Source organism: Oncorhynchus tshawytscha, linkage group LG08, assembly GCF_018296145.1.
Source record: "Oncorhynchus tshawytscha isolate Ot180627B linkage group LG08, Otsh_v2.0, whole genome shotgun sequence".
Classification (NCBI taxonomy): Eukaryota; Metazoa; Chordata; class Actinopteri; order Salmoniformes; family Salmonidae; genus Oncorhynchus; species Oncorhynchus tshawytscha.
The window spans coordinates 73,485,650-73,510,438 of NC_056436.1; the positions used below are offsets into that span (position 1 = coordinate 73,485,650).

A 24,789-nucleotide genomic window follows, 5' to 3' on the forward strand; every position below is an offset into this window, starting at 1 on the left:
ATGTGTTTGTGTGTACCTATTTGTACATGTGTGTGTGTGTGTGTGTGTGTGTGTGTGTGTGTGTGTGTGTGTGTGTGTGTGTGTGTGTGTGTGTGTGTGTGTGTGTGTGTGTGTGTGTGTGTGTGTGTGTGTGTGTGTGTGTGTGCGTGTGCATGCTTGTATTCATTAACAAAAAATCCTTTCATCCATCCCTTTTTCCTTTCCTCCTTCTCTCTTTATTTCCTTCCTTCCTACCTCATTACAGATCACTGATCTGACAGTGCTGAATAATGGTCTTATCCAATCGTTTTAGTCATTCACAGCAGACATTCTTATCCAGAAACAATTAGGGTAAAGAGCCTTGTGCAAGGGCACATGGACAGAGTTTTCACCTCGTCAGCTCAGGGAATCGAAACAGCAACCTTCCAGTTACTGGTCCAATGTGCCGCTAGGCTACCTGCCACACAAGTAAGGCTGCAGAACTTTTATTCTCCATTACAATACCTTTTTTTTACATTTATATTTTCTTATTTTAAAGCTAGAATCCTTCATTGAAACAATAACAAAACGGACACCCAGCCTTTGTTTTGGTAAAAAGCTGAGGGATGGGCCTGGAGAAATGGAACCAGTCTCAAATTCACAGACGAAAGGACTGACCATCCATGATACTGTATCAAAATTCTATAATCATATCATCATGTTTTGAGGCTATTTTGTGTTTGTTAATATTTACATTGTTTACAAACACTGGAGTGAAACAAGCTTATATGTTGGGTTCTGATGGGGTACAACAGTTGAACTAAGCTCATGAGACATTTACAAGTTATATTCTTCAAGAATCAATGGGTATATATTATTCATTTAAAAATCCCAAAATTGATGTAGCAACTAAGGATTCTAGCTTTAAATGTATTTAGTTCTGTCCTGAAGCTGTTCTTGTCTATTAATGTTCTGTATTACATTCTGTTTTATGTTGTGTGTGTGGACCCCAGGAAGAGTAGTTGCTGCTAATCCACCAGCTAATGGGATCCTAATAAAACACCTAATAACAATCTCTGAGGACTGCTTCTGTTCTCTGAATTGTATACAGCTATGAAAAGCTCAACCTCTTAGCCTGAAAACGCTCTAATGTAATAGCCTATCAACTTGAAGCACCCTTTGCAAGAGATTGCATGAGTCACTAGAGAAATAAAACTGCTGGGTTAGTAGCAACTTTGCTCAGAAAGTGGGCCTTGAGTAGAGCGCTAGTGTGGCCATGGAAAGACACCAGGAAGTACAGTAATTATCAATGGTTGGTTAGGATTGGTCAATCTGGCTCTTTTTGAATATGAGCTCCTTGATTCCTTGTATCCTAACCTTCTGTCCTTTCCCTGCCTCCTCAAAATGCCAACAGGCATGCCTTCTCTTGGGCTTTGATGATAGTTGATTCATTGAATCATGTGTTAGTGATTGGCTGGAGTAAAATCCTGCACATCATATGGTTCTCCATGACTGACGATCACTGGATTGTATAAAATCAGGTGAGAATGATTTGCAAGTATGAGCCATTAGATTGGATATAGTCAACAGGATCAGAAGATCCAATAGCCCTGTGGAATTCTGTCTGTCCAACAGCCTACATCATGTAATCTCTCCATCTTTCTCTCTCGCTTCTCATCTACTTCACCTCCTTCATGTGCTTGTCACATTCTCTCTTTCCTTTCCTCACCTTGTCCACACTCAGTCTTGGTCCAGTGCCTCCATTCGCCTGCCTGTGTGCTGTGCTCAGTGTGCTGCTCTCTGTCTCTCTTTCTCTCCCAAATCTTCCTCATCCCTCTGTCCTATCCCACGCTCCCCTAATCCATCTACAGTAGGCTACACACACCGATCTCTGGATGTAACAAATCAACTGTCTGGGCTCCTGTACCATCCATAGGCCTAGTGCCTATATACTGTGTTCATTTCACTATAGGCCTGCTCTACACACATGCTCTCCTCCTCTCTTGGCTCACTCCTCATATAAAATGTTGTCTCTCACTATGTTGCTTTAACTGTCTCTCTCTGACACATTATATCATTATATTCTCACTGTGGCATTGTGGTAGATGACGTGTGTATGGTGTGCAGAGTCAAACTGTGTTTAGTTCACTATTGCAGCTGAGCAATATAGCCCAGCTGCGCTCCAAGACACACACACAAACACACACATACAGGCATGCACACTAACATGCACATGTACGTACACTCAGCGAAACGCACGCGCGCAAACGCACCCTACACGGAATACCCGGGTTTTCCCGCCCGAGTGTCTATCAGCCCGCGTCCCCTTTTTCTTCCACACCAGAAACCCGCCACAATCTCCCAGTTGAAGAAAAAGGCATATGGTCGCATGTGACTTTGTGCAGAAGTGCACACACTGCCAGGGTTGTTGTGACCCCAATAAACATGACAATCTGTGTGGAAACGGTGTATCAAGGCTCGCTGAACCTCCATCACCTCGTCTGATGCCGCCCACTCATAAAAGCCGCTGTTCATAAACACATTAAATATTCCATAATCCAATGATGCAATAACAGCATTATATGCTGCCTTGATGAAGGCAATAGGCCACAATATGCTGATACGCAACTAAGCATTCCGAAACTCCATTTTGTCTCATTTGGCTGTCAGTGAGACAGAAGAAGAATCTGGGGACGCTTATAAATATAGGATAGGGAAGGAAGTGAGTCCTTAAACACCCAATTTGTGCAGATGCACATAATTTCTTTCAGCATAATTTGGCGTGAGGGAGCAAATAAAGTAAATAAAGCGACATATGACCATATTACTTTTCAAACTCAAACAAAAATAAGAACACAGCCATAGGTGCAGGATGGATGACATTATGAGCTCCCATATTAAAGCCATATGGAACCTTATCGAGTCTCTTCTACCTCGCAAATTGCATCCTAACAACCAAACGAATCAATTGCCTGGCGATGTGAGTGAAATTTGGCTGTCTAAAAATACATCTAGATATTGACAATGTAGGCCAAGTTATAGAGCTTTCACAGCAGCCAATGTCATGGCTATTAACACTCCGATAAGACCAACGTAGGGGACCTCAACATAACGTGTTCAGGGTCGCCTATGGCAAGTCCCAAAACATATTATATTCACATCGTTACTTCCACGTTTCCATGCATTAACTTGTAACACCTACCAATTGAATTAACATCTAATAGCCTACATGCATCCCTTTGATCCCTAAATGAAGAAAAACACACAATGTAAACAATGATAATTTTACCTTTGAGTCTTCCTTTAGCTGTCATCGTCAAACTGCCAGAAATGTTTCATTGGAAAGAGACGCTGATCTCTCTCTCTCGGGTATTCTGACTCTGACTGAACAGTACATGTACCCACCACCAGGCGCGGCTCATGCAGCATCACCATATTACTCAGTGCGCGCCGAGAGACATCCCCATAATACAAAATAAGGGGGTATTTCCATACAGTGCACAGGTCACATCATCCTCTCGGGATTCAGAGCCTAAAACATATTTTAGTTTCTGTCAATCATCAATCACTGGCATCAATAACTCGACAATGTTGCATTTTCATCAGTGACTCACCATCCAATAGCCTAAAGTGTTGTTGTTGTTTTATTGGGGGGAAATAACATGGGGACGCACACACATGCAATCACATATCGACATTAGTGCAGCCAATGCAAAGCCAGTGCCCAAAAACAATAAAGCATAGGCCTAAGCATCATTATATAATTGTGCGTACTTTTAACCGGCCGATCGTCGGAGTTCATGTTCCCACCGCTGTCGGACATCCTCAGGGGCTTCGGTCAAGGGCCAACCAAATGTTTCTGTTCCTCGGGCAGACGTCGAGAATTTTCGCGGTGCGGGGTGCGTTTGCTGCAGTAGCATCCCTCGGTGTCTCCGTAATCTTTCAAACAGTGCTGCCGGGGAGGTCTGCGGCGGTTCTCTGAGGGAATAATGAGCGGATACCTGTCTTCTGGGGCATGCCGGGGCACCGTGTGTGGCTGGATGAAGGTGTGGAGAGGTGTGAAGAGGCCTGGAGGGGACTAGGTGGTCTCTTCGCAGGACTCCCTCAGTACTCTCCGTGGTGTGGCGACACCCCGGAATGGCGAAAGGAGGAACTCCCACGCACACATTCATACAGGGACTGCCTCATACCGCCATCCGGTGGGGGTTCTAATGCGGGTCTTCCCCCTTTCTGCATATCAACCAGCCCCCTGATATGCTGTTATTACTGGTGTGCGTGTGTGTTCATAACAATAATAATGGTTTATTTATTTTATTATACGTGATCTGGCCCTATGGGGGATCTGCCTCAAAGCTTAGATAAGAGCATTCATTATTGTGGAAGCATTGCCCATCTATCTGTAAAGGGTATCAGGTTTAGGGAACGCAACATATAGGCCTAACAATACCTATTGTCCTCTGCAATGGCCTTTTGTGTGAGAATACACACTAGTACAGGTCATTGCAAACAGACCTTTGTATATTACAACATCTTGTTTATTTTCTATAAGAAAAAGTTATGTTCCATCATAAATAGCAGTAGCTTCTCATTAGCCGAGGCTACACACAGTGCACTACACTTGTCCTCTATACCAAGAGGTCTGAACATTTATGGCACAGGGGGTAGTGCCTGCCTGGTAGTGCACACCCTCTTTATTAAAACTTCAAACCTGGTTTATGGTAGTGGGGTGTAGAGACATCAACTGAAGCACAATAAATGACCTCGTACACCTGCTTGGATACAGCCCTTAGCTGTGGTATATTGGCCATATACCACAAACCCACCAGGTGCCTTATTACTATTCTAAACTGGTTACCAAGGTAATTAGAACAGTACAGATCATTTTTATCAGATCATATACAACGGCTATGACAAAACATGTGTTTGTACTGCTCTAATTATGTTGGTAACCTGTTTATAATAACAATAAGGCACCTCAGGGGTTTGTGGTATATGATCAATATACCACGGCCAAGGGCTGCATCCAGACACTCTGCGTTGTCGAGATTAAGAACATCCCTTAGCCTTGGTATATTGGCCATATACAGTACCACACCCCCTCGTGCCTTATTGCTTAAATATATCACGGCTTTCAGCCAATCAGCATTCAGTGCTCAAACCACCCAGTTTATAACGGCATATAATGCATATGAGTATAGAGCATGAACATGAATAAGAGGACCATTATCTATTATTACTTTATTCTTTAGCCATATTATCTTATTTCCATTATTAGTATTATTAGGCTGCTTTCCACATAGGTCAAGATATATAATGTTCATGTGAAAAACGAATTAACGATATGTCAAAACAGACACAAAACAGGGCATTAGTAAAGAGCTAAATGCTTAATATTTGACCTCCTATTTATACTCTGTAAAATTGTATTTAGGGTGAAGGAGAGTTCTCACTGCTCAATTTCTTCTGTAGTGGCACTACATTCTCGCGATAAGAACCTTGAATAGTCCTTATATCCCTCCGCGCTTATTATTTAACTGTCCCGTATAAATGTCGTGTAATAACCCATATATATAATAATAAATCATATTTTGTAAACGATTTCCTGATGGTGGTGTGTCCAACCCCTTTCTATTGCAACTAATTTGCTGCTAGATGTTTTAAACGATTTGCTAGGCTTTCTCATGAGCTCGCAACGGTGCAAAATATATGCTTGAAAGCCATTTTGGCTCGAATCATTCATGCGAACTATTCATATCTTGTCGCTTGTCGAGAGCCGAAATGACGTCAATTGCACCGCTATGTTGTCGGCGCGCAATCTATGGTGCTGAAACATCAGTGATGGATGCGCATGTAGGCGGAAGGGTTCCTACAAACAGCGCAGAGTGAGTGGTTTGGTAGCGGCTGCAGCAGCAGGAGGAAGGACGGTGGTTCTACCCCTAGTGTCTTTCAGTTTAGCCAGAACATTATATCGGTGTGCCCATTTTGATAGTAATCGGTGATTTGAGTATTAGACCAAGGTATTATTTAAGATATATTTCGAATAATTTCCTTCCGGACAGAGACCGGAACCGCCATTTTAATCGAGTATAACACGTTTTCGGTGACGGCAGCGCTAGCACAATACAATGGCTCTTAAAAGAATTCACAAGGTAAGAAGGAAGTCAACGACAAGGCCCAATGTTTCGCAGTTACAATAAATAAGTGATACTTTAATTTTGTCTGGTATATGTGTCATCTGAATGATGTCGGTATTAAATGTTGTGCCTTTAAAAGCTTGTTACCCACGGAGGTACGGCTAATGCTGGGCTGACGGTGTTAACCAATGCGCCTCTTTCGGTGTTCGATCCACATTTTGGGCCCTCCACCTTTTACTGCCAGTTTGCCAATTTACGTTCGCTATCTAACGTTAACTTGGCTAGTAATTTTGTTATCTTTATTCAGAGGAGATCAGTGTATTTACATATTTAGAATCCAAAATAACTGGTTTACATAAAAGTCGTTAGCCAGCTAACGGCTTCTGCAGTTTGCTAGCTAGCACTGCTAATGCAGTCGGCTACGTTAGTTAGCTTGCTAGTTAGTAACTAGCCAGCTAAATACATTTAATATTTGTCCCACAAATTCAGTAATCACTTAGCTAGCTACATAATTATGTGATAACTTGCTAGGTTATGGCTGGGAATATCGTGCCCTAACTAGCTAAAACCGCTTTCTAGCCTTCCACTCCGCTGTAATTTGACATATTAGTGTCAAACTGGGCCCCGAGTAGCGGTAGCTAACTGACCAGATGAGGTGTATTAAACAATATATATAAAAGCATCCTCATGTCAACTAACTACATAATGGAACTAGCTAACTAACCAATAAGTTGTATGTTAGCTCGATATATCACCAGATGGGCCTTTTTTAATTGTATTTTTTACATGTTAATATCTTCACTCATAATAGTGATCAACCAGAATGCGTGGCAGTTGGCTAACATTTGGGCATCGTTAACCAGCTAAAGATACGGATTCATTACTTTTGGTAGTCATGTTAACAAAAGATGGCTAGCCAAGTAGATACCAGGCAATCCCAGTAGTAGCTTCCATGACTCATATCATGGTTATGATCTTTGGTTGTCATGTGTGTTGCTTGGGGAATATGTGTATTGTTACCTACATTTTTCAGTTAGTTCATTTCGATTACTAAAACTCAGTAGAATGAAGCTGTGTGATCAGACAGTTAAATCTAACAATGTTTGACTGTTTGTAGGTGAAGTCTTGTTACTCATTTTCTATATGTTCTAAACTCTGGTGTCACATTACTCGTGAATACATGATTTGTCTGTGTTAGGCAGGTAGCCTAGTGGTTAAGAGCATTGGGCCAGTAAACGAAAGGTCAATGGTTTGAATCCCTGAGCTGACTAGGTTGAAGAATCTGTTGATAAAGGCATTTAACCCTAATTGCTTCTGTAAGTTTCTCTGGAGCCTGTGCTAAGTGATATAAATGTAATTGTAACGGTAGTGGATTGTTCATGATGAACATTTGGCTGCCCCTTTGCAGACAAATGCATTCAACTAGTATTGCTAACCGCTTGTATTCTCGTCTCTCAGGAGTTGAATGACTTGGCACGGGACCCACCTGCCCAGTGTTCTGCAGGACCAGTAGGAGATGACAGTAAGTAGCTCGTCATCAGGCAACACAGCAATACATGTCAGTTATCGCTTTTGTTCGGACATCCTGTTCAACATTTGTGTTAAAAAAGTAGTCTAGATACAGATAATCCATAATTATTCTGAAATGTGGTGAGTCTTGTGCAGTCTGGTTTATCAGTAAAATCTCTATCAACCAACCAGAACCACAGAGTATCTGGACTGATTATCTCAAAATGATTACTTTAATGCCACATGTTTGTTCTAGAATCTACAGGCTCAGTGAAATGCCTTCCCTTTAAATCAGTTTCACTTTTGGTATTGGGTCAGATACCAGGAAGTCTGTGCTGGCTTACCAATGGTTCTATGGTTACATTAAGGTAGGTGAGGTAAGATGTCCATCATAGCCAGGAGCAGCATGTCACTAACTGCCTTACCATACCTGGACACCATTGATACTAGATTCTGTTCATTGATTGGACAGATTGCACATTTTTCCTTGTCTTACAAATTACAAAAAAATAAGCAATTTTTACAATGAGATTTATTTAGCTTATTGTGTGGAATGAACACCCAGTTTGTGAGAGCATCACTGAACATACTTCTCAAGTCACTCTTTTAGTCAAATCATTGTCTTAGATGCATAGTAATTACTGTCAGACTGCTTGTTGATTATAAGAAGATATAACATTCAAAGCCATTAACAAACTGAGTGGTTCACTCAGACAAGTGTCAAATGCCATCTGATATCTGTCAAATTGCTGCTAAATGATATGTCTTATCAGGGAACACAGTGATGAAACAAATTGGCTTATTGTAGTTATTCCACTTTTTTTGTCTGCCTGCTTGAGAATCACTAGCTCTCAAGAACTCTCCGGCAACCATCTGAACTGGTATATACTGCCCTGTGCCCTCTGTGATGTGCTTAGCTCGAAACTTGGGACAAATTTTTAGCTTTGTCACCCATGTCCACAACTTCTTTTGGGCTTATATAACATCCCAGATAGTCTAGAGTAGAGCAACCTGGGTCTTTCTAAGAGAATGGTTGTCTAATGGTTCTAAACTCGGATGTTCTCTTATTCCTTATAGATTTTCTCACATTTCTGCATTTTAGCTCAGGGTGGTAATGGTATCTTTGATTAAAATGTTGTAATGTTCTAGTTAGTTCTTTTCGTTGAGAGCTTTGCATTCATTCTTATCTTTAGATGGCATTCGGCCACTCCCCTGAGTTTTTAGGATGGATTACGTCAGCAATATAACATTTGCTTGAATTCAAATATCCATTTGCTTAACTACTGCACTGACATTCATGATATTACGTCAATCCATTTTTTATACTGCTGGAATTGTATTATAAATCTTCTAGAATAAGTATCCAGCCCCATCCTGGGCTTTGCCTCAGCCTGACTTCATAGCATTCCTACTACCTCTTGCTACTCTGGCTGACTACATCTGGTGGTTTCACTTCTCTGTTTTTCAGTGTTTCACTGGCAAGCCACAATAATGGGACCTGTAAGTACTGATGACAATCACACTACCATAAATATTAGCTTATATAATGTTTTATAGGACAGTGTTTCTCGACATGATTCAATTATACTAAAGACCTGTTCAACTCTGCTAAGATTGACTTTATACTAATAGTGTTGAATATTCTGCTCTCTCTAACAGAACGACAGTCCTTATCAGGGTGGGGTATTCTTCCTGACCATTCACTTTCCCACAGACTACCCCTTCAAACCGCCAAAGGTGAGACCGAAATGTGTGTACACACACTGAAGTGACAGATGACATCCACTTATTGTAGTTTCTCATACACACCAGCACACACAATAATTTGTTTCTGTATCTTTTCTCTGATGGCTGTAACTGCGTCATTTAATGATGCTCCTTTTCTGTACCTGTCATCCATTTAGTTCTTTCTTCCTCCTCTTTGTTTCTCTGGGTGTGCAGGTTGCGTTTACCACAAGAATCTACCACCCAAATATCAACAGCAACGGCAGCATCTGTCTCGACATCCTGCGATCACAGTGGTCTCCCGCCCTAACCATCTCCAAAGGTACACGAAGAAAAAACACTTTGTTTTTATGTTACTGAGACTGTAAAATATGAATATGTCCTCTTTGCTGCTTGTTTTGGAACCTGTGTCTGGTGGGGTAGCTGAGTGAATGACTGAACTTCCTGTTTCTGTTTTGTCACAGTAACTGCCTAACTCATTTAAGTTCAGCTCTCCTTACCTCTGTCCTAAGCCGAACCATTAACATCGAACCTTCCCTTAGTTCTCCTGTCAATCTGCTCTCTGCTGTGCGACCCAAACCCGGACGACCCCTTAGTACCGGAGATCGCCCGCATCTACAAGACGGACAGGGAAAAGTGAGTAACTAACTAAATATCTTGCTTCAGATGAAGGTGTACTATAGGATGTCATACAAGCTCTCGAGTCAGTGGTTAAACAGGATGATCTTGTTAGATCCTTTAGATAATCCTCTGGGTGTATATGTCTGTATGCTGCAACTGTTGAATATGTCTGCTTATATATATATACACTGAACAAAAATATAAATGCAACAATTGCAAAGATTTTTACTGAGTTACAGTTCATATAACAAAATCAGTTAATCAAAATATATTAATTAGGCTCTACTATATGGATTTCACATGACTGGGTATACAGTTAGCATCTGGTCACATATACCTTTAAAAAAAAGGAAGGGGGTGGATCAGAACCAATCTGGTGTGCCCACCATTTGCCTCATGCAGTGCGACACTTATCCTTTGCATAGATTTGTTTGTGGAATGTTGTCCCACTCCTCTAAAATGGGTGTGCGAAGTTGCTGGATGTTGGCGAGAACTGGGACACGTTGTTATACATAGCGATCCAGAGCATCCCAAACATGCTCAATGGGTGCCATGTCTGAGTAGGCAAGCTATGGAAGAAATGGGAAATGTTCCGCTTCCAGGAATTGTGTACAGATCCTTGGTCATGGGGTTGTGCATGATCATGCTGAAACATCAGGTGATGGCGGCGAATGAATGGCACAACAAAGAGCCTCAGGATCTTGTCACGGTATCTCCGTGCATTCAAAATGCCATCGATAAAATGCAATTGTGTTCGTTGTCCGTAGTTTGCCTGCAGTCAGCATGCCAATTGCAAACTCCATCAATTTGAGACATCTGTGGCATTGTGTGACACAACTGTACATTTTAGTGGCCTTTTGTTGTCCCCAGCACAAGGTGCACCCGTGTAATGATCATGCTGTTTAATCAGCTTCTTGATATGCCATACCTGTCAGGTGGATGGATTAACTTGGCAAAGAAGAAATGCTCACTAACAAGGACATAAAGACATTTGTGCACAACATTTTAGAGAACTAAATATTTTGTTCTTGTGAAACATTTCTGGGATCTTTTATTTCAGCTCATGAAACATGTGACCAACACTTTACATGTTGCGTTTATATTTTTGTTCAGTGTGTTAACACTTACTCTATTCATGAACCAGAAACTCACACTCTTTCTCTTTGCTTCCAGGTACAACAGAATAGCTCGGGAATGGACACAAAAGTATGCAATGTAGTGTTGGAGTAGAATCATGGCGCAACAACCTGTACAACTAAGGTTAGGGGAGCTTTGAAAGTAAAGAGAAGTTAAAACGGATCTTGTTGGTTTCCATTGGAGTGCTTTCTTTGAGCCACGCCTCCCCTTAACCAGAGCACCTCCCTCTTTCCTTCCCCCCCTCCCTTTACGACCAATTCTCCACCCCACTTAACCTGGCAGCCATGGTGTACATATTCTCAAACTGCAATCATGCCCCTTGCGCTCCCCTCCTTATTCCTGGTCATATCTCTCATGCAGGCTGGGCTACTCTCCCCCTGATGTTTCCATAGGGCCCTGCCTGCGCCTTCACTCCAAATGTTCTTGACTCTAAAAGCATTCCTTATCATCTGTATGACTAGGGGGCTGTTTTTTTTTTTTTTGGTGGGGAGAGGGGTCTAAAATTGAAGGATTTTTACACTCTTATACCTTATTTTGTCTCCTGATATCCCAGCTATATAGGCATGATTTCAGGAAAGCTTTTCACATGTTGAGTTGAGGGCACTCATGTATTTTGTATAAAATCTACAAAGGAATTATTTAGAAATCATAGCAGGCTATAAAATGGAAAACTGTATGGCCTTCTGTTCTTCTCTCAAATTATATGAAAGGACTTTAGTTGATCCACTGTCCCCCACCATTGCCATAAACCAAGATTGCTTCCGTGCACGCCCCCCCCCCTTTCGCCACCTTCACCTTCAGACCACCACCTTCATTACATTCACAAACTGGAGGTTTTGGACCAGGTATTTAAAGAAAGTTTTCTTAGTTTATCCTGTGTTTTATTATTTCCCTATAACTCTTAGGTTGTATTTTTGCTATTGTTGAAATTGGAGGCGAACAACATCTTCAGGCTGTGGGGCTGGCTTGGGCTCTGGGTGTGAGGACACAAATGCTCCTCACCCAAACAAACTCTGTATATTGAATTACCTGAGAGGCTCTTTGAGCTTTGTGTGTTGATTAAACTGTGTAATAAAAACCACGACTCAAGCGTCCACTTGAGTTTCAAACATCATTGGCTGGAGAGATGGATGGAAGACATGTTGTTCAGCTACTGGTTTTGCCTTGGTTTTCCCCAGTCAAGTTAAAAAGGGAGGGAAAGAATATTTGAAGGCTTCCTCTAAAATGTAAATAACCTAAAACCTTGGCTCTGGGAAATTGCACTTCAATGCCATAAAATGTTACTTTACCACTGGCCTTACAAATATCTGCCTGTCAATACATCGAATCACATCTTAAATAATAGGTTCCACAATAGTTGAAAAGGTGATTAAGTTTGATCATTTTTATGATTACCCAGTTTTTCAGATCAAATTCTACTTGTGTAGTAGCTTACTGTTTTTATCCCAAAACATCTCATTTATGTCCGATTTGACAACCTACAGTTAGTTACCGTGTAGCTATTTTTGATGATTGGATTGATTGGTCATCGCACCAGTGACGTCGCTCAGTCTGGACTGGTCCAGTCTGTCAGAAAAGACTGTTCAGATGTATTCTGACTGACCTTGGTGTGCGAGATCAGAATATCTCACCGGCCAACGGACAGGATGCAAACCCCCCAGGTTTACCGTTACCTCAACTTCCATCATTGCAAATGTCAATCCCAGTAGTATTTGAAGTCATCGATTCCAGATATCTAAAGGTAAAGCTATTTATTTTATAATTCTCCAGGTTAATGTCTGAATAAGTGAACGTTAGGAATACCCATGTGAACAATTGATCAATTGAAAACACTCGCCACACCTTCACACTGTAAGCACAACTGAAGTTATGTAGCCTAGATATAAGGACATTGTAATTGTTTACTACATTCACTAGCCCCCTGCACCCAATTACACCTGAAACCTGTTGAGAGGAGCCATAAATAAATTCGCCAGGACAGTGGACACTTACCAATCATTTTAACCAGGTTGTATCCTCAAGTAGGACAACCTTGCCACCAGTGCTCAGGCTTGTGTGGCCATTGTGTTCCACAGTGTTTGTTCTGCAAATCCTTGACCACCCCGATTGTTTTCATATCCTTAAAAGCGCGCCATGTGATAGCGCTTGGCACGGCAGTGGGCGCGCTAAACCCCCTGGCCTTTAATCCCGCGACAGATATTCGCTGATTCATATAGTCCAAGGTGTGGTCGGCTTTTATTTAGCTACTTATCGTTGCCCTGATCTCCGAGCGGTGCTCAGATTTCATAGAGCAGGTTATGTGGGGTCACGGTCCAGGCAGTGGAGAGGGGCTGTTGTGGCAAGGGTTTATATTCCATTCGCCATGGTTATGTACCATAGGCAGGTCTATAGTAGCCTACTATCTTTACACATCTTAAAATAAAAGGCGTTTAGTCTAGACACATTTCTTGTGTTGTAATACACAATAGCCTTCGTACGCACATCTTCGTGGATTAAAAACATCACAGAGAATAGGACTTTTAGACAGGACCTGTCCTATAGGTCTAGAAGGGTTCCATAATAGTATTTCAGAAAGCGGAGCTTGACTAATTAGTGTTTATAGACCTTTATTGTAAGGTTACAGATGAAGGCCTGGTCTTATGTCAAGTCTGACTTGTCTATTCCACTGTTCAAAGTAAAGCATATAGGAATATATCTTTTTTAATGTCCAACAGATACATTTTCTACTGATTATGACTGACTTGACGTTGATGTATTTTGTCCTGTATATTGTGAATAAACGTTGTCAAAGTGGTCAGACTTGAGTGTTGACTCATTCGTTTCCTGAAGGCCTAGAAGGCCGACATTATGTGGTGCTGATTTTGTCTCGCTGCAAAGCAGTTTATGTGCTCCGATGTATGCCATTTTACCCACTTATACAATGCAATATTTTCTCTAGCCGCTGGGAGCTGCTCTCGCTCCACTAGCAGGCGTGAGGATTACGCAGCCCCTCTCCATTTTACTGTTGCCCAGGCCACACTACGCGCACACACACTCAGCCTCACACCACAACTGGATGTGTGCCAAACAGGACTCTCACAAGAGGTGGAGTGGATTTTCCGGTGCGCCTCTAAATTGGCCAATCTCCCCTGATAGCGACTACCCTGTTTGTTACAGTCCGGCTACCAACACCATGACACCATGCAAGGAACACACACAACATACAATCACTCACCTGCCAGTCTGATGAATTTCATTCATAACAAAAAGTGATTCCTCAAACAGCCTTTTCCAATTTCTTAACAGTGATCTATTTCAATCAAGAGTTATTGTAGGCATAAGAAAACATTTCCTGTCATTAATTTTATTTAAAAAAGAATGACCACTTTGGCGTTATCTGTCTATCTCTATGTTTTTGTAACATTTTATATGACGACACAGAAATTAAATGTACACAGGAATTCGCTGTTCGGACATAGTGTGGTCATGGGGTCATTTTCTGCGTCTCACGACCATGACTCCAGTTCGCTTTTTGTGTGACGCCCCCCAAATCTATGAAGAGTGTTTGCGTGTTCCGCTCAGCGAGTGGCGGGCACGAGGAGGTGGGAATGCGAGACGGTAAAGGCGAAGGACCTGTGCAGCCACCGAACTGGACAAATTGTTTACGGCTCCGTTTTCTCGGTTGATCACTGTAGATAAAGATTGGATGTGTCTAATAGTTGACAATTTCTTAGGATTTTTTTCTGTCTCCTTTTATTTATTCCAATATTCGTGGAAGGCACCACGGACAGACCACTGGACGGTGGGGCTCTGGTCAGCTCGCATCGCATTGGTAGGTGCACGAATTACGAAAGGCTGTGATAATATCATTTCATATATTGAAGAGAGATAAGACCTATTCATACTTTTGCAATATTATCAATTGTAAGAATTACATCACCCAAACACACACGTAGTCGTTTAGTGAGGAAACATAGCGTGTTTTATTTATCCACTGCGACCGTGTCGTGCACGCGCGTACCCTGGACTGTCACTGTGTCTAGACAAAAGGTATTTTCTTATCCTTTTCGAACTCGATGCCATTTAGAGGTAGAGATTGTATTTTCTCAAGCATGGCTCACATCACAACTACTGTAGTCAAATCGAAATGCGCGCTTCAAATTTGACTGGCGCATATGCGCAATAGGCTATTTGTTTGTGGTATTCCATTATTGCATAGATTTGTCCCCCTTGGAACTCAGGTGCAACAACACCCTGGTCTATCTTAACTTGAATGTAGAAAGCGTCACGTTATTCAAGGCATATTGTTTTATAAGCCTCAGATGTAGCCTATATGTTGGACACATTTTACAAGCTGTCTCAAACATAGGCTATTATTCCCTTAATTACACTTAGGCCTATGTCATCATTGTCTTTCATTCACTGAAAATAAAACCAACCATCCACCAATGCCTCTCTAATAACATCTACCTCTTTTCTCCACCTCTCTCCCCATTCTTTGTCTCCTCTGTCTCCTTCCCCCTCTCCTCCATCTCCCTCTGCTCAGCTCCACAGGGTATAAAGGTATCAGAGAGGATCATGGGAATATAACAGCTGTCAGTGTGTTGTGATTGGCTAGCTGACAGCTGGACTGCTGTCACTGTTCTTACCTTGGCATTAGCCCACCACCTCCCCACCTCCCACCCAGTATGGCAGATACCCTGGACATGTCTGGCCCTTCCTCTCCGGAACAGCAGAGAGCCAATAGGATCCTCAGTGAGCCTCTAAGACGAAGCCTGAAGCGCTCTCATCCCTGCTCCCTCTCAGAGTATCTCAACAACACCAACAGAATAGCCCACCACCATAGTAGCTCCAGTAGTACGGATATCAGGGGCTTCCTCCACCCCACCGCAGCGCAGCACAGGCCCAACCAGCCCAGGCAGCCCAAGCCTCACCGGGCCCCCTCCTCCAACATAGACCTCTGGGATTCCCCCAGTGGTCTTCACCTGGCTCATGCTGCTGAGCTGCTGATGAGGGCTGGGGCCTTGACACTGACCCCCACACCCAAGGACCAGGGCCCTCTGGGCGGGCTGGGGGCTGGGGGGAATGGGGAGGAGGTGGAAGGTGGGTCCAGGGTTGAAGGGGACAGCATGGGTTGTGTGACAGACTTCCTGCCACTGCTAGGCTGCTCCTGGTTCTCCTTGAACCCAGGCCTGTTTGCTCTGACAGCGGGAGGAGGGGGATTCCTGACTGGTGGTGGAGGGTCAATGGGAATGGCTGGCGTTGGGGAGGGTGTGGAGGGGTTGCGAGGCGAGAGCTCGTCCCCTGGCAGCGGGGGGGGAGCTGGGAGAAGGAAGAGGAAGCGATGCGGACAGTGTGTGCCATGTCGACGGATGGGGAACTGTGAAGAGTGCAGCGCCTGCCGCAACCGTAAGACCGGACACCAGATCTGCAAGTACAGGAAGTGTGAGCAGCTGAAGAAGAAGGCAGCCACTGGGTTAGAGGTGAGAGGAAGTGGAGAAACACACACCTAAATACACACTAATAGAATGGCCATTCTGACTTTATTTGAGGTTTGACAACTGCTGTCCAAAATAATATAGACTGAGTGCTATTTCCATGACGTAGACTGACCAGGTGAATCCAAGGGACGAACCCTTATTGATTTCACCTGTAAAATCCACTTTAATCAATGTATATCAAGGACAGGAGACAGGTTAAAGAAGGATTTTTAAGCCATGAGACAATTGAGACATGGTTTTGTGTGTGTGAATGGCAAGACAAAATATTGAAGTGCCTTTGAATGGAGTATGGTAGTAAGTTCCAGGCTCAACCATGCTGAGTTTTTCAGGCTCAACAGTTTCCTGTGTGTATCAAGAATGGTCCACCATCCAAAGGACATCCAGCCAACTTGACACAACTGTGGGAAGCATTGGAGTCAACATGGGCCAGCATCGCCGTGGAACACTTTCGACACCTTGTAGAGTCCATGAATTGAGGCTGTTCTGAGGGCAAATGGGGGTGCAACTCAATATTAGGAAGGTGTTCTTAATGTTTGTACACTCAGTGTACACCTCTTTAATAGTACTATGTTCATTTGTTACTGTCAATGGTCTTGAGGTGTAATAGTCTGTATACATGTGTTTGTGTTTTGAGTGGACCACTGCCTTCTGACCTTTCTCCTCTACTTTCATAGAAGATGGTGTTTCCGTCAGGAGCAGCGTTTCCATGGCTACAATAGGATTCCACCTATCTTTCCCATGAACTGCCAGTCAAATTAAATTGACTCCGCCGATTTGGAATGTGATCATGGATACTCTGGGCGTACAAAGTCAATTCAGGTGGCCTTGTTGGATTGGCTTGGAGAGTACAGTATCTTGGACAATCAAAAACATGAAGATGAAAACTCAATAAAGAAAAGAGAAGTCATACCAATGGATTTACATATTGTTGGGCCCAAAATGAACCACCTCATTAACCACAGAGTATTGTTTATTCATTGAAAATGTAACTCCTTTTTATACTCCATTTTGGAACATTTTGTCATCGAAGTTTCTGACCTGGACGTTTCCATATAAGCCAAACCAAGAAGGACAGACTGGTCATAATATGATGTTTATGTTTGTTTTTTACTATTCATGTCACAGCTAATACAATGATTAGTAGTAGATGTACTTAAGTCCTGATTAGTGTCTAGTTCTTACACCTCTACGGTCTGCCTTCTGAATAAAGACAAGGAAACTGCCTGTCTATGTGTGTGTTGGGATGAGTGTCTCTGTGTGTATTTTAGGGGCTGACTGATCCCTGTCTATTTCCAGTGGGGCTTTATGTAGTGTGTCTTGGGGGAGGCATGCATGATGGCCTGACAGAGTGGAAAGCCTTATCACTACATTACACACACACACACACACAACCAAAACTTACACGAACAAAATATATGAAAATGTGACTCCCCACACACTCAATGCATTCACGCTCATTCTCATTCCCATTCACACACTGATTCAAATGTTTAAATTCTATTCCTGATCATGCAGAATGCAGACACACTCATTCTCTCTCACACAGTAATATTGTGATTGCAGAGAGTATGGCTCACACAGACAGGGGGTTTGGAGGTTGCCGTGACGATAGTTGATGAGATAGGACTTTCTTCCTCCACCGCTCACTCAGGGGGACGGGTGGATGGCGTAACCATGGAAATGGCTGGGTGAGGTGTCACGCTATAATTGGGCAATTGCTTGCACTTCCTGTGTGCCTTCAGTCAGAGAGCCTGTGTGTGTGTGTGTGTCCCCGCTTGTTGGCGTGTCTTACAGAGGTACTACCCACTCAGGCAAATAATCAGGTAGCACGCTATTACTATTCCCACTGAATAAAAAACATGTCCTATTGTGCATCGCTTTCTCGCGTACAAAGGGATTTTATATTCCCGGATCTCCACTTTCCCCTTGTGCCTTTCCAGTCATTTGGAGATGAATCCCCCTTCCTCCGGAAATCTGTGTCACCCTCTGGCCGTGAGGTCTGGAGCCTCCCCAAACGCCTGCAGAGTCTAGCTCTGATGCCCTGCAAGATGGCAGGAGGGAGAGGAGAGGGAGAGGAGATGGAGATAGTAGGGGAAGAGTGAAGGGGCAAATACAAAAAGAGAAAGGGAAGTGGTCGGACTGATCCCTAGAGAAATGGAGAGGTAGAGAGATGGAGGGATAAAGATGGATGCATTGTTGAAAATACAGAATGACCCTGGCTCTAAGTCTGTCCTCTCAAACCACAGTTGGACCTAGCTATGTTAGTCGCTGCAGCCAGCTGTTGCATGGCTCAGTAATGCTACACTGGTTGGATCCTACTACAGCAGTGCTAGCAGGGCATCATAGAAGAAGAGGCCATTGTTCCTGAATCCTAAAGACACACTTTCATCTGTCCTGGTGGTACATGAGACATGCTTTATTGAGTTGGTAGAGATATAGTTGTGCTGAATGTGTTCATGCAGCCAGCCTGTTTCTGTCGCCACCATGCCGCCACTCGCTAATCAAGTTACCACTAGGTCCTTTTGATCCTTTTGTTAACCAGCTGCTGGGAACTCCACTAGTTAACCAGAGCATGGAGCCCTCCTCTCCCTGTTTTGTTAGGGGCTTCAGAAAAACAACTGTAACCCACCTCAGATTAATCTATATAGTTTGTAATGCATTCCACCCACGTGTGTGTGTGTGTGTGTGTGTGTGTGTGTGTGTGTGTGTGTGTGTGTGTGTGTGTGTGTGTGTGTGTGTGTGTGTGTGTGTGTGTGTGTGTGTGTGTGTGTGTGTGTGTGTGTGTGTGTGTGTGTGTGTGTGTGTGTGTGTGTTGTTGTTCTTATTATTCTCTCCCCTCTTTATTAATCCTCTCTCTCTTTATTAATCCCCTCTCTCTCTTTATTAATCCTCTCCCTCTTTATTAATCCTCTCCCTCTTCATTAATTATCTCCCGCTTTATTAATCCTCTCTCTATTAATCCTCCCTCTGTCTTTATTAAGCCTTTCCCTCTTTATTAATCCTCTCTCCCTCTTTATTAATCCCCTCTCTCTCTTTATTAATCCTCTCTCTTTATTAATCCTCTCCATCTTTATTAATCCTCTCTCTCTTTATTAATCCTCTCTCTCTTTATTAATCCTCTCCCTCTTTATTAATCCTCTCTCTATTAATCCTCTCTCTTTATTAAGTCTCTCCCTCTTTATTAATCCTCTCCCTCTTTATTAATCCTCGCTCCCTCTTTATTAATCATCTCTCTCTCTTTATTAATCCTCTCTATTAATCCTCTCTCTTTATTAAGCCTCTCCCTCTTTATTAATCCTCTCCCTCTTTATTAATCCTCTCTCTCTTTATAAATCCTCTCTCTCTCTTTATTAATCCTCTCTCTATTAATCCTCTCTCTTTATTAATCCTCTCCCTCTTTATTAATCCTCTCTCTCTCTTTATTAATCCTCTCTATTAATCCTCTCTCTCTTTATTAATCATCTCTCTTATTTTAATCCTCTCTCTCTCTTTATTAATCATCTGTCTTTATTAATCCTCTCCTTCTTTATTAATCCTCTCCCTCTTTATTAATCCTCTCTCCCTCTTTATTAATCCTCTCTCTCTTTATTAATCCTCTCCCTCTTTATTAATCCTCTCTCTCTTTATTAATCCTCTCCCTCTTTATTAATCCTCTCTCTCTTTATTAATCCTCTCTCTCTCTTTATTAATCCTCTCTCTTTATTAATCCTCTCCCTCTTCATTAATTCTCTCCCTCTTTATTATTCCTCTCCCTCTTTATTAATCCTCTCCCTCTTTATTAAACCTCTCCCTCTTTATTAATCCTCTCTCTCTCTTTATAAATCCTCTCTCCCTCTTTATTAATCCTCTCTCTATTAATCCTCTCTCTCTCTTTATTAATCCTCTCCCTCTTTATTAATCATCTCTCCCTCTTTATTAATCATATCTCTCTTAATCCTCTCTCTCTATTTATTAAGCCTCTCCCTCTTTATTATTCCTCTCCCTCTTTATTAATCCTCCCCCTCTTTATTAAACCTCTCCCTAATTATTAATCCTCTCTCCCTCTTTATTAATCCTCTTTCTTTTTTAATCCTCCCCTCTTTATTAATTATCTCCCTCTTTATTATTCCTCTCCCTCTTTATTAATCATCTCCCTCTTTATTAAACCTCTCCCTTTATTAATCATCTCTCTTTCTTTATGAATCCTCTCTCTCTTTATTAATCCTCTTTCTCTCTTTATTAATCCTCTCTTTCTCTTTATTAATCCTCTCTCTATTAATCCTCTCTCTCTTTATTAATCCTCTCTCTCTTTATCAATCCCCTCTCTCTCTTTATTTGTCCTCTCTCTCTTTATTAACCCTCTCTCTCTTTATTAGTCCTCTCTCTATTAATCCTCTCTCTCTTTATTAATCCTCTCTCTCTTTATTAATCCTCTCTCTATTTCTTAATGAATCCTCTCTCTCTATTAATCCTCTCTCTCTCTTTATTAGTCCTATCTCTCTCTTTATTAATCCTCTCTCTCCCTTTATTAATCCTCTCTCTCTCTTTATTAATCCTCTCTCTCTCTTTATTAATCCTCTCCCTCTTTATTAACCCTCTCCCTCTTTATTAATCCTCTCCCTATTTACTAATCCTCTCCCTCTTTATTAAACCTCTCCCGAATTATTAATCCTCTCTCTCTCTTTATTAATCCTCACCCTCTTTATTAATTCTCTCCCTCTTTATTATTCCTCTCCCTCTTTATTAGTCCTCTCCCTCTTTATTAATCCTCTCTCTCTTTATTAATCCTCTCTCTCTCTTTATTAATCCTCTCTATTAATCCTCTCTCTCTTTATTAATCCTCTCTCTCTTTATTAATCCTCTCTCTCTCTTTATTGGTCATCTCTCTCTTTATTAATCCTCTCCCTCTCTTTATTAGTCCTCTCTCTATTAAGCCTCTCCCTCTTTATTAATCCTCTCCCTCTTTATTAATCCTCTCTCCCTCTTTATTAATCCTCTCTCTCTCTTTATTAATCCTCTCTCTTTATTAATCCTCTCTCTTTATGAATCCTCTCTCTCTTTATAAATCCTCTCTCTCTCTTTATTAATCCTCTCTCTTTATTAATCCTCTCCCTCTTTATTAATCCTCTCTCTCTCTTTATTAATCCTCTCTATTAATCCTCTCTCTCTTTATTAATCATCTCTCTTATTTTAATCCTCTCTCTCTTTATTAATCATCTCTCTTTATTAATCCTCTCCCTCTTTATTAATCCTCTCTCCCTCTTTATTAATCCTCTCTCTCTTTATTAATGCTCTCCCTCTTTATTAATCCTCTCTCTCTTTATTAACCCTCTCCCTCTTTATTAATCCTCTCCCTCTTTATTAATCTTCTCCCTCTTTATTAATCCTCTCTCTCTTTATTAATCCTCTCCCTCTTTATTAATCCTCTCTCTCTTTATTAATCCTCTCTCTCTTTATAAATCCTCTCTCTCTCTTTATTAATCCTCTCTCTCTCTCTTTATTAATCCTCTCTCTTTATTAATCCTCTCCCTCTTTATTAAACCTCTCCCTCTTTATTATCCTCTCTCTCTCTTTATAAAGCCTCTCTCCCTCTTTATTAATCCTCTCCCTCTTTATTAATCCTCTCTCTCTCTTTATTAACCCTCTCCCTCTTTATTAATCCTCTCCCTCTTTATTAATCTTCTCCCTCTTTATTAATCCTCTCTCTCTTTATTAGTCCTCTCCTTCTTTATTAATCCTCTCCTTCTTTATTAATCCTCTCTTTATTAATCCTCTCCCTCTTTATTAATCCTCTCTCCCTCTTTATTAATCCTCTCTCTCTTTATTAATGCTCTCCCTCTTTATTAATCCTCTCTCTCTTTATTAACCCTCTCCCTCTTTATTAATCCTCTCCCTCTTTATTAATCTTCTCCCTCTTTATTAATCCTCTCTCTCTTTATTAATCCTCTCCCTCTTTATTAATCCTCTCTCTCTTTATTAATCCTCTCTCTCTCTTTATTAACCCTCTCCCTCTTTATTAATCCTCTCCCTCTTTATTAATCCTCTCTCTCTCTCTTTATTAATCCTCTCTCTTTATTAATCCTCTCCCTCTTTATTAAACCTCTCCCTCTTTATTATCCTCTCTCTCTCTTTATAAATCCTCTCTCCCTCTTTATTAATCCTCTCCCTCTTTATTAATCCTCTCTCTCTCTTTATTAACCCTCTCCCTCTTTATTAATCCTCTCCCTCTTTATTAATCTTCTCCCTCTTTATTAATCCTCTCTCTCTTTATTAGTCCTCTCCCTCTTTATTAATCCTCTCTCTCTTTATTAATCCTCTCTCTCTCTTTATTAATCCTCTCTCTTTATTAATCCTCTCCCTCTTTATTAATCTTCTCCCTCTTTATTAATCCTCTCTCTCTTTATTAGTCCTCTCCCTCTTTATTAATCCTCTCTCTCTTTATTAATCCTCTCTCTCTCTTTATTAATCCTCTCTCTTTATTAATCCTCTCCCTCTTTATTAATCTTCTCCCTCTTTATTAATCCTCTCTCTCTTTATTAGTCCTCTCCCTCTTTATTAATCCTCTCTCTCTTTATTAATCCTCTCTCTCTCTTTATTAATCCTCTCTCTTCATTAATTCTCTCCCTCTTTATTATTCCTCTCCCTCTTTATTAATCCTCTCCCTCTTTATTAAACCTCTCCCTCTTTATTAATCCTCTCTCTCTCTTCATAAATCCTCTCTCCCTCTTTATTAATCCTCTCTCTATTAATCCTCTCTCTCTCTTTATTAATCATCTCCCTCTTTATTAATCCTCTCTCCCTCTTTATTAATCATATCTCTCTTAATCCTCTCTCTGTCTTTATTAAGCCTCTCCCTCTTTATTATTCCTCTCCCTCTTTATTAATCCTCTCTCTCTTTATTAATCCTCTCTCTCTCTTTATTAATCCTCTCTCTTTATTAATCCTCTCCCTCTTCATTAATTATCTCCCTCTTTATTAATCCTCTCTCAATTAATCCTCCCTCTGTCTTTATTAAGCCTTTCCCTCTTTATTAATCCTCTCTCCCTCTTTATTAAGCCCCTCTCTCTCTTTATTAATCCTCTCTCTTTATTAATCCTCTCCATCTTTATTAAGCCTCTCTCTCTTTATTAATCCTCTCTCTCTTTATTAATCCTCTCTCTCTCTTTATTAATCCTCTCCCTCTTTATTAATCCTCTCTCTCTTTATTAATCCTCTCTCTCTCTCTCTTTATTAATCCCCTCCCTCTTTATTAATCCTCTCCCTCTTTATTAATCCTCTCCCTCTTTATTAGTCCTCTCCCTCTTTATTAATCCTCTTCCTCTTTATTAAACCTCTCCCTAATTATTAATCCTCTCTCTGTCTTTATTAATCCTCTTTCTTTTTTAATCCTCCCCCTCTTTATTAATTATCTCCCTCTTTATTATTCCTCTCCCTCTTTATTAATCCTCTCCCTCTTTATTAAACCTCTCCCTCTTTAATAACCCTCCCTCTCTCTTTATTAAGCCTCTCTCTCTTTATTAATCCTCTCTCTCTTTATTAATCCTCTCTCTCTCTTTATTAATCCTCTCCCTCTTTATTAAGCCTCTCTCTCTTTATTAATCATCTCTCTCTCTCTCTCTTTATTAATCCTCTCCCTCTTTATTAATCCTCTCCCTCTTTATTAATCCTCTCCCTCTTTATTAAACCTCTCCCTCTTTATTAATCCTCTCTCTCTTTATTAATCCTCTCTCTCTTTATTAATCCTCTCTCTCTCTTTATTAGTCCTCTCTCTCTTTATTAATCCCCTCTCTCTCTTTATTAGTCCTCTCTCTATTAAGCCTCTCCCTCTTTATTAATCCTCTCCCTCTTCATTAATCCTGTCTCCCTCTTTATTAATCCTCTCTCTCTCTTTATTAATCCTCTCTCTTTATTAATCCTCTCTCTTTATTAATCCTCTCTCTCTTTATAAATCCTCTCTCTCTCTTTATTAATCCTCTCACTTTATTAATCCTCTCCCTCTTTATTAATCCTCTCTCTCTCTTTATTCATCCTCTCTATTAATCCTCTCTTTCTCTTTATTAATCCTCTCTCTATTAATCCTCTCTCTCTTTATTAATCCTCTCTCTCTTTATCAATCCTCTCTCTCTTTATTTGTCCTCTCTCTCTTTATTAATCCTCTCTCTTTATTAGTCCTCTCTCTATTAATCCTCTCTCTCTTTATTAATCCTCTCTCTCTCTCTTAATGAAGCCTCTCTCTCTATTAATCC

The 24,789-nt window shown here is 41.2% G+C and overlaps 3 protein-coding genes across 7 annotated transcripts in view; 2 read left to right on the forward strand and 1 right to left on the reverse strand.

Annotated features, from left to right (window-relative positions):
* The window catches only part of LOC112257024 (serine/threonine-protein phosphatase 2B catalytic subunit alpha isoform-like), a 66,098-nt gene extending 61,959 nt beyond the window's left edge, over positions 1-4,139 (reverse strand). Inside the window, exon 1 of one of the 5 annotated variants that reach the window (XM_042325931.1) lies at positions 3,733-4,139. In XM_042325931.1, the coding sequence (XP_042181865.1) occupies positions 3,733-3,781 (49 nt within the window). In that variant the 5' untranslated portion in view covers positions 3,782-4,139. Of the gene's footprint in view, positions 1-3,247; positions 3,347-3,732 lie in introns of those variants that run through there. The other 4 variants (XM_042325929.1, XM_042325933.1, XM_042325932.1 and 1 more) reach the window with 4 other exon arrangements.
* A 1,642-nt stretch (positions 4,140-5,781) lies between these two features.
* On the forward strand, positions 5,782-12,198 carry LOC112255957 (ubiquitin-conjugating enzyme E2 D2). Its single transcript, XM_024428817.2, has 7 exons — positions 5,782-6,107; positions 7,551-7,614; positions 9,070-9,101; positions 9,261-9,338; positions 9,543-9,648; positions 9,869-9,962; positions 11,121-12,198. The coding sequence occupies exons 1-7, from the start codon at positions 6,084-6,086 to the stop codon at positions 11,164-11,166; spliced, it is 444 nt and encodes a 147-aa protein (XP_024284585.1). The 5' UTR covers positions 5,782-6,083; the 3' UTR covers positions 11,167-12,198.
* A 152-nt stretch (positions 12,199-12,350) lies between these two features.
* On the forward strand, positions 12,351-17,794 carry LOC112255956 (CXXC-type zinc finger protein 5). Its single transcript, XM_024428816.2, has 3 exons — positions 12,351-14,895; positions 15,610-16,546; positions 17,239-17,794. The coding sequence occupies exons 2-3, from the start codon at positions 15,752-15,754 to the stop codon at positions 17,281-17,283; spliced, it is 840 nt and encodes a 279-aa protein (XP_024284584.1). The 5' UTR covers positions 12,351-14,895; positions 15,610-15,751; the 3' UTR covers positions 17,284-17,794.
* The last annotated feature ends 6,995 nt before the right edge of the window (positions 17,795-24,789 follow it).